Raw genomic sequence first — 17,211 nt, 5'->3', positions numbered from 1 at the left:
TTTTTACATACCATGAACCTCCAATTTTTCGATCGAATCAAAAATGTAATTTTGGCAGGCCAAAAATCATCAAATTTTCGCGCGAAATTTGACATTCTTTTAAAACCGCCATTTTGTTAAATTCCAATTTTTTCTTAGCCACAGGATCATGGTACGGGAAATGCCTTCTAGTTTAATAAGCTTTTTGATTTTTTTGATTTCCTGCACTGTGAAGGTCGCTGTCACTGCAGCAGAAGGGAACTTTTTTTTAGCGTTGGGAGATTGTGAACTCACTGAATTTTGAATTGTTTGTTTCAAAAATTTGATCTTGCATTCAATATATATCCACAAATATATCTTTAAAACATTGAAACATTTCATGCAGTGGTTTTATTTTAAAAAATTGCAAAAAATCATCGTTTTTTCAGGCGGACACGCTAGTGGTTCCCCTTAATGAACTCACAGCTAAGGGAAAAATGGTTGGATTTAAATAAAAAAAAATTTCTTTTCAAGCCTAATGTATCTAGATTATGAGTATAAGTGAGCAATCAAACTAAAAAAATTTTTTAAATTGCTAATTAATTAAATGCAAAATTAATAAATTAGACCCTGAGATCAAATCTTCGATACCTCGCAGACAATTGCTCGTAAAAAAATAAAAACATTTAATTTCCCAACTCTGAAGTTCTATTTTTTTAAATCGTCTTTCCAAAGAACGTCCAAAATTTCGTGTGTCAAATCCCAAAAAGGCGTATAATTATTTTTTTGGTGCCAATCGTTTTGCAAACATGTTTTAAGCGTAAAAATAAAAAAAAAATTTCCAAAGCCAAAAGGTCGTATATCTTAAGATATGCTCTTTTGGCGTTAGTACGTCAAAATTTTTTTTCTGTAGATGCCAAAAAAAAAATTTTTTATACGCCCTTTTGGTATGGAACCCTATCTAACTGCTGTAATACGCCCTTTTGGCATTTGGCACGCGATTTATTTATCACATTTTTGAAAAAATAAACTCAAAATTCACTTTTCAGATAAATTTAAAAAAAAAATCTTACGCTTATTTTCAAATTTTTTATTTAAAAAAAAAAAAAAAAAAAAAGACAAATTGTCTAAATAAAATAAAAAATAAATTTTCATCCGTCAAATTACTGAGTTACGTCGGAACATAAAATTTAAATTGCAAATTTAGTGAAATTCATTATTGTACTTTCCAACTACCAACTACCAACTCGTCTCCCGGTATATATATTTATACATGCAATCATATATATAAAGCACACATGAGTTTATTCTCAAGTGAACATTCCATTGAAAGACTGGAATGTAAATAAATAATAATATTTAGACACATAAAAATGTAATAATAATAAAAAATTTTTTGTTTGCTCGGAATGTGAATAATTATATTCTTGTAAAATTTAAATTCAGATTTATTTGATATCGTTGTTTATTTAGCGCTTGGACTTGTGTATTTAAACTTGTGTTGTATTTGCGTCGAAATAAGAATAGAAGTACTCGGGAATAAATCGGAGACTCACGCTGGGGGTGAGTGGGTGGTCAGGGAGGAATAGGGGAGGTATAAATTATGGGGGATTTAATAGAATGTAATAACAAAGAAAGTCACTTTGGGAAATGAAAAATGTCTGAGTGGTTGAATGTTAAAATAAATCTTTGGATGGATGATTTTATTTGTAATTTTATGTTATAGGAGTGCACTGGCAGCATTTGTCTGGCTTACGGACTCGAGTCCTGTCAGTGTGTGGCCGAGGCTAATGATCCTCCGACTAAAAGTTGCGAGTTGTGCTGCAAATTGCCTGGGGAAAATAAACTTTGCATGTAAGTTTCATTAAATTACATAATTTTTTTTTTTTAATACGGCCATTTTACCCCAAAACTTTTTCTTAATTTTTAGTTTTCACCCCATTTTTTTTTTAATACTTTAAAAATTCTATAATAATTATTTTTATTTTTTAACAGAATTATTCTCAAATTTTGTTAAAATGTGTCCAACTTACCTCTACCTTTGTTTTTTTTTTAAATCATAAAAAACATTTTTTTTAAATACGTTTACAATAGAAATTTATTTTAAATATTTTTTTACCGGCCCATTGTACCCCAAGTTATTTTTTAAATCAAAAATCAAAATTTTTAATAGAACTTTCTGTTCAAAAAATGATTATATTTTTTTAAAAAATGAAATTTTTATAAGTGGTCTATTTTACCCCTTATTCTTTTTTTTTGGAAAACGAATAAAAAAAAGTAATTTTCAGTTAAAATGATCGATATTTTTTTTCAACGCGGTCCATATTACTCAAAAAATAGAATTTTATTAAAAAAAAAAATTGCAGATCGTCTTTCGAATGGAATACGCCGCCCTATGAAATTCCCGACATGATGTCCAAGCCCGGGACACCTTGCAATGACTACAACGGGTACTGCGATATTTTCCAACGCTGCCGCGAGGTTGGTACATAAATCCATCCTACTTATCATTAATATAATTGACTATTGATTCCATTAGCCGATTAGAGTACAAATGCACTAATCGTACTGTCATAAATTAAAGGTGGATCCGACTGGTCCATTAGCAACATTAAGAAGACTTTTGCTGTCGGATGCAAGCTTAGAGCGCTTTCATCGGTGGATGACCGATCGGTGGTACATTGTGGCGTTTAGTATTATTATTATCATGACTGGATTGGTATGTTAACTTTTATTTATCATTATTATTATTTTTTTTTTAATTTAATTTTTTTAATAGAGATATATTTTCTTAAATTTATTGAAAATTTTTTCTTTAATTTAAAATTTCACTGCAATTTTTTTTTTTCAATTAAAAATTTCATAGAATTTTGCTTCCATAACCAACTTCATTAAAAAATTTTGAATTGAAAATTTTATGAAAATTTTGTTTCTTACTCGTGGTGATTCTCAAACAGTATCCCCCACTTGATAAAAATTTTCAATGACTTTTATCTGTTATATCGTTACTAAAATTTTATTAATTAATAAAAAAAAAAAAAAAATTATAGCATTAATTTTAAAAATCGATCTATCAGTTGACCCTGCGGGCAAGCCTCAAAACTTCCCTCTGTTTTCGAGCTCTTTAAGCTCGAAAATACTGTTAGATGCCTTTTTTTTCGGAAAAAAAACGTTTTTTATTATTTTTTTTTTCCAACGATATCTTTCGAACGAATTAATCGATTGAGACGGTTGAGTTGGCAATCGACGCATTTTATTGAGTTTTACAACTGATCAAATTTTGAAATTGAGTTATCGAGTAGTTTTTGAGAAACTTCCAAAATACTAAAAAATTTTTTTTTTTTAATTCCTTCGACAACGGTTTCTCTTGAAAGAATGAACCGATTTTGATGGTTGAGGTGGCATTCGACGGGGCTTATTAAGCTTCAGAGCCCAGTTGATTTTGAAATCAATCCATCAAGAACATAATAAGTTATCAAAAAAAAACATTTTTGGAATATCTCTGAACGAGCCCTGCCGATTAAGCTCAATTTTTTTCAGATTTTCAGACCAAAATCTGTTCATCCGTTCAAAAGTTATAGATATTTACATACTCTCGGATATCATCGTGAAATTAGTCAGGATAGCTTCCTAGAATCTCAAAACGTCAAGATCTCTTAGAAATTAGATTTTCGAAAATCGGACTGAAATCAATAACTTCCCAAATTTTTGGAAATTTGCAATTTTCTTAGCGGGAAGTGAAAAAGGAACATTCTGCTGAGATATTGATTTCAAAAAAAATTATTTACAGTTGATGTCAATTGGGAGTTAAACGAAATTTGGAAAATAACTTTCAGTAAAATCTTCATGTCTTTCCCGTTGCAAATTTAATTATAAATTATTTTTAATTAAAAATATTTTAAAATTTCATTTATTAATTAAATTTCTTTTTTATTTTACTTTAAATTTAAATTATTTAGTTTTGTTATAAAATAAAATAAATTTATTAATTATTAAACTAAAAAGAAAAATTTTAATTGCAGGTAATAATGACACGATTGTTAAGCAAACAATCCGATACAATCATCAAAATAATTTACTTAAATGAAAATAAAAATAATAATTTAGACAGCGGTTGCAATACAACCAACAAAATAAAAATATTCAAATGTATGACTATTTTAAAGAAACGTTTGTTAGAAAAAATGAAGACTCTTGTGTCGCCGAAAAAACAAAATTTAACTTCCTTACAGTCATTACAGTCACTCCAGTCGATTTCAGATTTTGTTATCTACAATAACTTCCAAAATAATTATTGCAGAAGTAATAATTATAATTGTAATGATAAGAGTAATAATAGTAATTTTTATCTGATAAATTTAATAAATAAGTTTTATAGCAAAAATAAAAAATTTCGAAGGCAAAAAAAATTAGTTAATAATTTAGTGGGAGTAGATAATGTTAAAAAAAGTTGTTATGGTGATAATAGACATAAGAGATTATTTAATGACATTAATTATTTTGGTCATTATAATGATACTAGTTTCGATACAAGAAATGCAATTTCAGATTTAGAAATTTTGTTACAACGAAGTTAGTAATTAATTATTTTTATTTATTGTTATTTTTTCAATTACAGTCTACTACCTGTCATAAGTCTATCTTTCATAAGCTTCTTCTCCGCAATAGGCAGGTACTGAGTTCAAACAATTTCCCGCACTTAACCACTCTAAGGAGTTTCGTACCTGAGAACCCGTTATAAGCCTCCGTTAAAATTGTCTAAATTATAAACTAACAATAGAAAAAAAATCCAAATTAATAATGAAAATTTTCTATGGATGTTTCGCGGAGAATAATTTAATCAATGTTGAGTAAAATATAATTTATTGTTCATAATTAAGCTGATTTTCAGCTGATAAAAATATGATTAAAATTCTTTTTTTTTTAATTACAAAAATTATTTATCGTTTACTTGCACACATTTATTAATGTTTAATAAATTAAAGTATTTAAAACACTTCCGTAGTAAAAACTTTAAATAAGATATGGCAACAGTGCTCTTTGATAGATATGTGTTGACATGTGTCTGAACGTACATAAACCGCTAAAGTCAGGTGTGTAGCAAAAATTGAAATAAATAATTTCCCTTCATTTAAAAATGAAGCAAAATATTTATCGCTAGAATTGTCTTATTATATTTTATGTTTACTTAAAAACTGTAGTTTCTACCGAGGAGACGAAAAAATTTTTTTTTTATTTATGTTTTTAAAATTGGCGCCACATAACAGCTGTCTCTGGCAGCATTGCCAAGACGCCTATCCTCTATGTCATCTCAAGTTATTAACCACTAAAATAATTTTTTCAACTTAATTTTTCTCATTGTTTTTAGCGATGACAATAACTTTTGAATATATAATGTGACTACACTTATTTAACTTTCTTATATCAGGTTTTGAGAGCTCAAAGTAGGAAAGTTGACAGCGAAAAAAAATCATATTGCTAGGGGCAGTGTTTCTACCATAAGAGCCCATGTATGAGGATTTAAAAAACTCGGCTTTCAATCATTTTTATCTCAATAACTATACGGTAAATCCTCGAGTAATTTTAGCAGTAGATGTATGGTATATTTATCTTCAAAATTGTAAAATTTTAAATCTTAAAGTTGGAAACTTCGATAACCATTAGAAACGTGTGAACCTCCTTAAAGCTTCTGCTAAAATTTAAAAATATTATTGAGCATTATGTTCATCAATAAAATGATTATTATTATTATTGGTGTAATTAATACTGTTGTCATTATAATTGTTTGCATTATAATTATTATTAGTGTAAAAAGATAAGTATTTATTTTAGCACTATAAGCATTAGACAAATCGGGATAGTGACGTATGTAAGAAAACGTAAATATGACGTTCAAAATTATGTAAAATTAAACAGGCTTATAACGGGTAGTCGAGAACAAAACTAAACGTACGGTAGTGTGGAGACTGAATTTCCAAGAAAGATTTCCCCGATGTCTCCTGGGCCAGGCTTATGACGGGTAATCAACTGTATTACCACTTTACCGCAGTATTAAAATAATTTTTCATGATACCAGCATCTAAACTAAAGCTTCAGAATCTCTATAGCCAGTTGAAACGAGTTAATTTTAATCCAATACCGCAAACGAATGTTAGCAATTGCGGAAATTGTAAATGCCTTCATTCAACGAGCGGAAACAAACTTGCTTTGTCCCTTAGGAACAAACAAATAATGTTCCTACCTGCTGACTGAAGGCTTTCCGATTAAACTCTGTACTTGTCATTAGTTTAATAGTAATTTCGGACAATTAATTTTATTTACGTAAATGACAATTCAAACTTTGTAATTAAGTTTTATGAAAATTAGTGTCAATAATAAATAGTATTTATAGTTTCTACTTAATTATAAATAGCAAATCACAATTTACCTTACGCTGATAGTTGATGACATCATTGGTCTTAAATTAACTTGTTTCTGACTGGCTGCTGACAATGAAATTTTGAATTACAATGCAGGTAATCATAAAAAATATATTGTGTAACTTAGAATAAAACACAACTTCAAATTGCGGGTGGTCAGCCCTCCGTTACGGTTCGGGCAGCTAACTTCACCCTGGTTTGAATCGTTTTGTTTCATCCCTTGTCACACAATATACTATTTTTTTATTTATGTTCGTAATACTGCGTATTGAATTTTTTTTTCAGCCCCATTTCCCTCTCTTTTGAAAAAATAAAAAATATATATATAAATTTATACTATTGCTCATTATACTCCATGACAACTTTTTATAAAAATACTACCAACTTGTAATCTATTGTACATAAATGTAATTATATATAAATATATATATTATATACATATAAATTTCAAAATATTAAAAAAAAATTCATTGAATAATTGAAGAATTTTTATTAATTTATTTATTTATTTTTAACATTTCATATATACATATATGTATATATATATTATAATAAAATGTATACATATTTTAATAACAATAATAATAATAATAATAATAATAATAATAATAATAATAATAATAATAATAATAATAAATTATAATATTTTAAATTCAAACAAGTATCCGATAAATATGTAAATGTATATATGTGGTAATAATAATATAGATAATAATATGATTGTTTTTGGCAATTGGCAATGAATACTTGAAAAAAATATATATACGTATATATTTTTTTTCGATTGTTATTTTTTAGGGACATCACAGTATAATTGTTATTAAGTGTAAAATTATATCGTTTGGCATTTTGAGATTAAATTTTCTTATTTTTTTTAAATTAATTTAAATTAGTAGATTATGTATTATATATATTATATTGACTCGGTATTTATAGATTTGGAAGAGCTTCAATTTTTTGTCCACACCAACAATTTTATAAATCACTTTTTTTATTTTTATTTTATTTTATTTATATATTTGTATATATGTTTATATACATATATTTTTTTTTAATAATTCGTAATCGTCAACCTTTTTAATTCGTTTGTCGTCATCAAATTTTTTATTATTTATTTTTAATTATTCACTTATAAATTGAATTGTAAGAAAATTAAAAAAAAGGTCCATTTTTTTTTGTAGTATTTTTTATAACTGGCCTATTTCACCCCATTAATTTTACTACAGCCCTTTTTACCCTGTCACCAATTTTTAATATAAAAAGTCACTTTCACTAAAATTTCTCAGTTCAAATTTTCACAGCATCTCATTTTACCCCTGTCTCAAATTTTTAATGTAAAAAAAATTTTTAAAAATCCTACTACGGCCTTTTTTACCCCTTTCTTTTAAATGCAACTTAAAAATAAGACTTCACTAAAATAATAAACAAAACAATAGAGACCTTTTTGCCCCCCCCCCCCCCCGACAACTGCGTATAAGTAAGAAAAAGTCGAATCTTACTCTACGCAAGATAGCAGGGTCAGCAATAACAGGAATTTTTAGGCGGTGGTGGTTCTTGGTCATGACAGCGAAGTACTCGCTGATGAGGCAGTAACGACATATCCATAGTCGCTTCCATCCTGGCCATCACTCTGTCCAGCAATAATTCAATAGCTCGCGATATATTTTGACCAGTCGCTGCGCTCGTTTCTAAATAAGGCATCCTAGATAAATAATTAATTAAATAATTTAATAATTAATGAAGTAGAAGAAATGTACACTGTCAGAAAATTGCGGAATGAACGGGGAGTGAATGACTTTTTATTTATTTTATTCCCTCGGAGTGAATTTCACTCCGAAGATGAGTTTCGATTAATGCATATTAATTATGAATAGATTTCTATGAAATCTACTGAAAAATTTCATTTGATGAGTGGTAAAATAAGTAATGTCTTTGGTCACAACATATACAGGGTGATCCAAAATTAGTTTTACATCAGTGTGATTTAGATCGAGGAGAAAATTCTGAGCTGAAAGTTTCTGAACAATATTCCTTAGTTATGAATATTATGGGAGTTATTAAGAAAGAGGGGGGGGGAGTAAAGTGAGCCCCTTAATCCCTAAATCTGAAACAGTGTATATACACTACTTTTTAGTGGTTTTCACTGTTTCAGATTTAGAGAATAAGGAAAATAATTATAATGTCATTAATTTTTTTCACGCGTTTCCTTTTTTTTAGACCCTTGATACTTATCTTCACTTTATTATGATACGCTCATTAAAATTGAAAAATCGAAAATTAGGGGCAAAGTGGGCCCCCCAAAAAATTTCGATTTTAATATTTTTTATTCTTTACATCTGTCCCGGGTCAAAAAATTAGATCTGTTTTAAAATAAATGATAAATTCAAATGTTTTTTCTTTAATTCATGTTTGTAAATCGTATTAATTTTATATAGGAATTTAATCTGTTTTTGCCCGTACTATTCCTTATCTAGACCAAAATCAGACTTATTTTCGTATAACATTTAGTCTGTTTTAAATCAGGTTTAGACTAAAAACAGACTTTTTTTTATAATTATTAGCCTGTATTCAATTGTTTTTAAGGACAAAAACAGACTTTGTTTACTATCATTTTTAGTCTGTTTTTAATCGCTTTTAGATCTAAAACAGGACATTTTTATAAATGTAAATAATAATTATAATAATCTAAATTTATAAATTTATTTTAATTTTTTAGTATTTGAAACATGCTAATGCGCTTCTATAATAAGATGTCACAAGAATTTTGATGTTTTCTAATGCCAAAATATTTTCAACTTCATCCAGTAAATAAGAGAAATTTCTTGACATTTTAACAGTTATTTTATCTCTTTTATTCAATGCTATAAATATGCAGTCAGGGCAGCTAAAAATTAAGCTGTCAAATTTCCAATAACTGCCGACATTTTTAAACAAAAGATACTGAGTAAATAGTAAACAAAACATAATCAACTTTGTAGCTTAATATTTTTTTTATAAATATTGCCCATAAATAAAAATCTTATAAGACCATGATTTAATCCAGTTTTGTCTTTGCAAATTTTCAGAACTAAAATTTTTAAAGTTCAAGAATTAATCTAGTTTTATCTGCCCGGAACGCAATTATTTTTAAAAACAACAGGTCAAAAACAGTTTAAAATTTTTATAAAAGATCCAATGATCCAATTAGATCAAAACCAGATCAAATTTTTCGATCCGGGTAGATCAAAAACAGATTATAATTTTTATACAAGTTCAATAACAGACTAAGTAGTCCAAATACAGTCCAGTTAGACTAAAATTAGATCAAACTTTTCGACTCGGGGTGACATTTGCAATCGTTAGATTTTTATGAAATCTACTAAAAAAATTACTAATAAATAGTGAGCTTAGGTCTTTGATATTTTGACACTTATATTAAGTACGAAAATATAATTCCCCTGAGTCACAAACTGTCGTATGACTTACATCATTTATACGACAATAATTTAATATTTTCCTTATGTATTATACATCTGAAATTATAAGTTAGTTACTAAAACATTTTATAAATTAAAAACATAAGATTTTAAGTTTAATTATTAATACCTCAATCAATTATTTATTGAAATAATTATGTTTTTAATTAGCAGCTGTTTCTATTAAATATCAATTTATTTAAGTATTAAAACTCCGGACCGGAGTGAATTCGGATTGAAATAAATCCGGATTCACTCCCAATTTTTTACAGTGTTAGCGTAGTAAATTATCTTTTTTCCTCCAAGGACAAACTACTGGAGATATGATAAAATTGAAAGAGAACAATTTTGTAGGAAATTTAATTTTCTATAAAAAATGTTCTGAGACTCAAGACGTTAAACTCCATAGCTTTTGAGTTATATGTAGGGGAGACCGGGGCACGGGGGCCCCCTTAAGCCGGTAATCATTTTTTATGGCTTTTAACCATCAAATTCGTTTATTTTCCGTCTATTTCAGAAGAATCAGTCAAAATTTTGCAAAAAATCGAAAAACAATTTTTTTTTTTCTGAGGCACGAAGACCCCCCTCCCCAAAAAAATTAGAACAAAATTTTTTTTTTTATTTTCCGTCAAGTTATAACCTCTATAATGTTTTTATCATATTTCATGCCAATATGTGGTATGTAGGGTAAGATGGACCACTCGGAAAAAAAAAATTGTAACGAAAAAATGATTTTTTTTTTCCATTTTCCGTCAAGTTGTGACCTTTATAATGTTTTTATCATATTTTAGGCCGATATGTGATCTATGGGATAAAATGGATCACTAAAAAAAAAATTGTAATGAAAGAATTAACTTGACAGAAAACGAAAAAAAAAATTTTTTTCGTTACGATTTTTTTTTTTCGAGCAAATCAGCTTAAAATATCTTTAAAACATCAAAGGTATCATGGTTTGACCGAAAATAAAAAAAAAATGTTCACCAAATTTTTATATATAGATAAATATATAAATCAATACCCATGTCTTTGTGCTAGATCGCGAGCTTTTTCTTCGCTGACAACGCGTCTGTCTTCGAGGTCAACTTTATTTCCACATAAAATGATATCTGGTTCTTCACAATATGCATGTGTCTAAAATTATAAATATAAATGATGAGTAAAATAATTAATTAATTAAATTTAATAAATTACCTTTAATTGTTCCAACCAATTTCTTACTTCAAGAAATGATTGCTCGTTAGTTAGATCAAATAACAGTAAAAAACCCATTGAGTCTCGATAAAACGCTGTCGTGAGACTTCGGAATCTGGTTAAAAAATTTGTAGGTAATTAATAATTTAATTAATATTAAGTAATTACTTAATTTATTTATTGATTGATTTTAATTAATGACCTCTCCTGACCGGCGGTATCCCAAAGTTGTAAGTGGACTCTCTGCTGTCTTCCACGTGCATTTTTATGTATCTAAAAAAATTTAATTAATCAATCATTAATTATTAGCAGTTAAGTATGGGAAGAACGAAATCAAATTTTTGTTCTAAAGCATTGTTAATTTAGAGTTTAATTCTGACTAAAATATTGAAGATAGAGAAAAAATAAAAGATAGCAATTTTGTAGGAAATTTAATTTCCTACAAAAAAGGTTCTTATCAATTTTACCGTAAGTTTAATAATTAAGCCCCTAAAGCCCGTTAGAGATGAGTCACCAAAAATTTAACTTTTTTCGAAATTTCTTATTTGAACAAAATTATTTAAGTTGCTGCTTAAATATTAACTCTACTGAAAAAAAAGTAATCGTCCGGGAAACTTTGTTTTCTAGAAAAGTGAACCTTATCAATTTTTACCTGAGATCAATAATTAAACCCCTGGAGCTTTTTAATTTTTAAAGATAAGTCTCGATCAATTTATCTATTTATAGAGTTTTTTATTTCAATAAAATTAAAAATCAAAATCACTGCTTAAATATCAACTTTAGAAAAAAAATATATCAATACATTTTTGTAGCAAATTCAATTTCCTACAAAAAAGGTTCGTATCAATTTTATCGTAAGTTTAATAATTAGGCTCCTAAAGCCCATAAAAGATGAGTCACCACTAATATGACTTTTGTCAAAATTTCTTATTTCAAGAAAGTTAAAAATCAAAATTGCGACTTAAATATTAGCTTTATCAAAAAGACATATCAATAAATTTTTGTAGCAAATTCAATTTCCTACAAAAAAGGTTCTTGTCAATTTTATCGTAAGTTTAATAATTAGGCTTCTAAAGCTCATTAAAGATGAGTCACCACTAATATGACTTTTATCAAAATTTCTTATTTCAAGAAAGTTAAAAATCAAAATTGCGACTTAAATATTAACTTTATCAAAAAAACATATCAATGCATTTTTGTAGCAAATTCAATTTTCTACAAAAAAGGTTCTTGAAAACTTTTCCATAAACCCCATAGATTAACCACAATTACCAATTCAATCTGTTTCCCACAAAATTACCCCATAAAATTTAAAATAAATTGAAAATTACCACACGTTTTTCACGAAAATCGATTCCAACCGTTGATACAAATCGTGACGTAAAAATACCATCAGTATACTGGTACAAAAAACTTGTTTTACCAACACCAGAATCTCCAAGTGCAAGAAATTTAATCAAATAATCATAATCCATTATCAAGAAATAAATCAATCTATCGATCGGCCGCAATAGTGAGTCGGCCCACTTACGATCTGACCTTAAATTCAAATTTTTTCACCACCTGTTGCCTAAACCACTTGTTAATATACACAAATATAAGAACACCTAAATATATTTAAATATATAAAATTAACACCACTGATTTTTTAAAAAAGAAGTTAATTTAATTAAAAAATAAATAATAAGTCAAATTATTTAAAATCCAATTTTTTTTTATTTTTTTATTTCGGTCCCAATTAAAAGTAATAAACTATGAGTTTATTTTTCTAAATTTTATTAACTGTCTAAATTTATTAAAAATATATATACATATATGTCTAATGAAAAAAGCTTGCGATATAATAGACTATACTACAACAATATGGCGATGAAGGATTGCCTCCTGGTTTCCCTACTGACCTAGATGCGTGTAATGACACCGCGCATTACGAAATTTCCTCGCCTCCTCTAAGTTACTAAACAAATAAATATATATAACAATATATACATGGACAGATGAGTATGATATGAAGGTATGTATATACATATATATATTTTTATATGTGGGCGGCAAATGAAGTTTGATATATGCAGCGCGATCTACGGGCTCGAGATTGCGTAATTTTGAGAAACTGTTTTATCTAGTGAGTGGTGGTAAGGAAGGATGTTGGGTTACTCAATGTGGTAATGTGGGGTCTAGAGTTCTAGGTTGTCTGCAGAAGGTATTGAAGAAGCAGATCCTGCGATAACTGGATGAGGGAATAAGAGGTAACTGTAGTAGCAGTTTTACCAGGGAAGGATTATTTGGATTTTAAGGGCAGGTGGCTGATAGTAAGGATCCGATTGGACTGATACTGATTACTTAGAATGCTGATGGCTGAGATTTGTTAATAAAGGAAGTACTGTTTGGGAAAGTCCTATTCAAAGCTCCGATTGTAACCGACTGAAGGACAACCCGAGAAAAAATGTTTATATATAATCATACATAATACAATATTTAAACGGAGAAAGTCATATGTAGCTCCATATATATTATATATGATTATATATAATACTATTCCGAGAAATTTTTTTCATATAGAATCATATATAATTATATATAATCTTATATATATATATCCATATATAATTGTATACAATCATTAGGGTGTTTAAAAAAAAATAATTTTTTTTTTCATGGTATTCAAAAATTGAAAGTACCCAGTTTTTCAATCGGTTGAATTTCATATAATTTTGTGAAATTATTCAATGTTTCCCAAAATTTTATATAAGTTTTTTTAAATTTCACATGACAACAGAAAATCAAAAAATTTGAAGAAACTTAATAAAATTTTATATAATTATCATCGAGGCCGACAAAAATTAAATTTCATATAAGTTCATGGTTTTTTTAAATTGTGTAAAAATCCATCACGAAAACTTATGAACTCGGTCTTTACCGGCATTTTACTCTAAATACATCAATTAAGCACATGACTTGAACTCTCGTGATGTGGACCAGTGATCAACGTTCAGGATTTCCAGCCGAAAGGAGCCGTGTTCGAACCCAGCAGACGCCCAGGAATTTTTCATCATTTACTGCTATCAATTCTTGTTTATAAATTTGTAATGCGTTCGCGCGGTAATAACCAAATCAAAAATTTGGTATTTAATTTTTTTTTTTTTTTTTTTTTTTTTTAAATATTTTTTAATTATATATAACTTGATTATATATAATCATATATGAAAAATTGCCAAATATAATTATATATAGTTATATATAATTATATACAGTTATATATGATTATATTTGGCCATTTTTCATATATGATTATATATAATCGAGTTATATATAATCATATATAATTTTATATAATTAAATATAAAAATTTTTTCTCGGAAAGAATAAATCCACATCTGTCATAGGCGTGGGATCTCTTATTCTTCTATAGAAAATAATCTTCAGCATTGGAATAAATGTTCTTTTACAGAGCGCACTCAGAGCTATAAAAAATGTCTATGTGACATAGGCCTAGCTATAACAAGGGGTAATATGGGAATTTTTGAATTCCGGGTGGCCCTATTCCTACATATCCACGAGTGTCATAAGCTGTGGACCTTTTATTCTTCTACAAAACAAATCTCTTTATACTCTAATCGATTTTTCCGTGTAGAGGGCACTCAGAGCTACAAAAAACATTTTCATTGGATAGGTTTAGCTATAACAGGGGGTAAGATGGGAATTTTTTAAGTTCCGGCGATCCTACTTATGCATATACACTAGTGTCATACACTGTAAAAAGGGTGGTGTTATAATTGGGCTCAATTTAACACCGCGTGGTGTTGAAATGAAATAACATCGATGTAGGCGGTGTAATTTGACGGTGTAATAACAGTGTAAAAAAAATTCCAAGTATAGAATATAGAAAAAAAAATGTATTATACATAAAAAAATATGAAAATTTAATGAATATTATCGGGAGAAAATTTCAATTTTGCTATGTACTTATTTGAATAATTTTTTATATTGTACGTGATTTATTTACACGCACCATTTCAATCACCAATGATTTAATTCATTAATAAAACCGGTATTTTACTGTAGTCCCATACGAAAAAATATATATGTGACATATATACATCAATGCATTGGCTATATAGGACATATGTATTATTTATATATTTTTTTTTTGTGCGGGTTGATTAAGTAAAAATATTCACAAAATTAAATATTTTATCACTGGGAAATTTTTTTAACACCGATAAAGAATATTTACACAGGCGGTAGTGTTATTTTAACACCGCTCTAGGGGTTGGAATTTAACACCTACACCTGACGTCTGAACTTACTCGGTTTTTTGTTACAGTGCATACCTAAATAAAATTAACCGGCCACAAAAATTCTGTTGCTTCAAATATTTTCTCTCTTTCACAAAATAAAATATCACAGTAAAAAATATTGTGTATTTGGGTTAAAAACGGTCCGTGTTAAGTTTTTGTGTGGATTATTTTGTGTCAAATCAACACAATTCTCTGTGTTACTTAAAATTTCTAATCGATTTATTACTCAACACTTTAAAAGTATTATCTTGTATCAAAATCGATATAATCAACATTTATTAAGTGTTACTTTAAAATCAAAACAAAAAAAGTGTTGAAACGTCAGTTGTATTGTGTTTAAAAAAATGTCTTCCTTCTATTCACGCGGGAAGCGCCATTTCAGCTTGGTTAGTCATTTTTTTTGTGACAATGATTTTATTTATTTTCAATTGGACATAAAAAAATTAAGTTGACAAAGTTCATGATTCGTATAATTTAAAAAAAAATATTTAAAAAATTGCATCTGTTGCTTTTTTACTTTTCTACATGCGCATATTTATATATATTTTTTTTTTCGTAATTGATTTGTTGATAAAAAAATTCGAAAATGGTTAACTGTCTGCTAATTTTAGGATCACGTTTATTATCACAATATATTTCAATGTTAAATAATAATTATTGATTCTTTTGATAACAAAAATAATGTATGGTACAAAAATAAAATGTCGAAGCACAGTTAGAAATTTTGTGTATTTGTGTTAAAAAATTATTTGGTTAATTTTTTTATGTTGATTTTTAACACAGAAATCCGTTAATTCAACACAACCGTTTGTGTTATTTTACTTTAACAGATTTTTTATGTTAACTGATTAGAAAATTTAGAATGTAACATAATTCTTGTGTTATTCGAAAATTGACACAAAATTTGTGTTGTTTGACTGAACATTCCCGCGCGATTCTTTATTACCATAACCAAGCAAAGTATTGTAGCAGCATTGTCTGCAGGGAAGTTTCGATTATAGTTTATTTACAATTAATTATATACATTTTACAATTAAATTTAGATAACTTTGATATTTTTGTGAACCGGCTCAATTGTTCGCTAAATTGACATAAGTTCTACTAAGGGTAGATCAGTATATTTGGGTTGGTTAGGTTATGTGCTTATGTTTATTAGTTGATTTTAACACGAAAAATGTGTTAAACTTACACAAATGTTCCGTCAAATGTACACGAATTTTCTGTCAAAAGAAAAAATTTTATGTATTCAATTTTATTTAACATAAAATTTGTGTTAAAGATCAATACAAACGCAATGTGTTGAATTAACACAAAAATTTGTGTAGACCGTTTGCAACACACGATTTATGTTGAATTTAACACAAAATTTTTAACTGTGAGTTAACATTTTTTTTGTGTCACCATTAACATTTAAAAAGTGTTGAAGTCACTTCTCATATTATTCGAATTTTGTGTTGAAATTCAACACAAATAGTCTGTGCCGAAAAATAACACAAATAATTTGTAGACTGTTTTTAACACACAGATTGTGTTGATTTTCACCCAATATTTTTTACTGTATAGAAAACAAATAATAACAATAAAACAGTATAATAATATAAAATATATTTTTTATTTAACCAGGCACTAACATCCTAAGACCTCATAACTCGCGGCAATACACGTCAAAGACATTATCTTGGAGATCGTTACATTTTATCCATCCTTTTATTCTCCAACAATAATATCCCTATATATAGATACGTCTATAACAATATCCCATGTTATCTTGTTCTGTCGTCGAGCTTATCTTACAATCGTTCTAAAGCCTTTATATTTTTATAAACTACCGTATCTTCCACTTTACGGAAGCGCATTTTACTTACAAAAACTAAAATGTATATATAT

At 27.7% G+C, this 17,211-nt stretch overlaps 2 protein-coding genes across 2 annotated transcripts in view; one reads left to right on the top strand and one right to left on the bottom strand.

Moving 5' to 3' along the window:
- The window catches only part of LOC103580624 (disintegrin and metalloproteinase domain-containing protein 10), a 99,438-nt gene extending 92,901 nt beyond the window's left edge, over positions 1 to 6,537 (top strand). Inside the window, exons 15-18 of the mRNA XM_053738679.1 lie at positions 1,685 to 1,812; positions 2,325 to 2,439; positions 2,543 to 2,677; positions 3,981 to 6,537. Coding sequence (XP_053594654.1) covers positions 1,685 to 1,812; positions 2,325 to 2,439; positions 2,543 to 2,677; positions 3,981 to 4,535 — 933 coding nt within the window. The 3' untranslated portion in view covers positions 4,536 to 6,537. The remainder of the gene's footprint in view (positions 1 to 1,684; positions 1,813 to 2,324; positions 2,440 to 2,542; positions 2,678 to 3,980) is intronic.
- A 511-nt stretch (positions 6,538 to 7,048) lies between these two features.
- Positions 7,049 to 12,929, bottom strand: LOC103580619 (ras-related protein Rab-27A). The gene is made up of 5 exons (XM_008562441.2): positions 12,355 to 12,929; positions 11,226 to 11,296; positions 11,024 to 11,138; positions 10,851 to 10,963; positions 7,049 to 8,079 (listed from the first exon to the last, which is right to left on the bottom strand). The coding sequence occupies exons 1-5, from the start codon at positions 12,496 to 12,498 to the stop codon at positions 7,896 to 7,898; spliced, it is 627 nt and encodes a 208-aa protein (XP_008560663.1). The 5' UTR covers positions 12,499 to 12,929; the 3' UTR covers positions 7,049 to 7,895.
- Between the last annotated feature and the right edge of the window lie 4,282 nt (positions 12,930 to 17,211).

The sequence above is a fragment of the Microplitis demolitor genome, chromosome 4 (genome assembly GCF_026212275.2).
Source record: "Microplitis demolitor isolate Queensland-Clemson2020A chromosome 4, iyMicDemo2.1a, whole genome shotgun sequence".
NCBI lineage: Eukaryota > Metazoa > Arthropoda > Insecta > Hymenoptera > Braconidae > Microplitis > Microplitis demolitor.
Note: the sequence above shows the minus strand (reverse complement) of the source record. Positions and strands in the feature narration are given on the sequence as shown.

Bases quoted from the DNA above. Each gene is read 5' to 3' on its own strand.
- LOC103580619 (XM_008562441.2), bottom strand. From the start codon at position 12,498: ATGGATTATGATTATTTGATTAAATTTCTTGCACTTGGAGATTCTGGT. The intron at 10,964-11,023 runs GTAATTTATTAA...TTATAATTTTAG, and splicing joins ATTGGTTGGAACAATTAAAG to ACACATGCATATTGTGAAGA. The intron at 8,080-10,850 runs GTATTGATTTAT...TTATTTATCTAG, and splicing joins GATCTAGCACAAAGACATGG to GATGCCTTATTTAGAAACGA.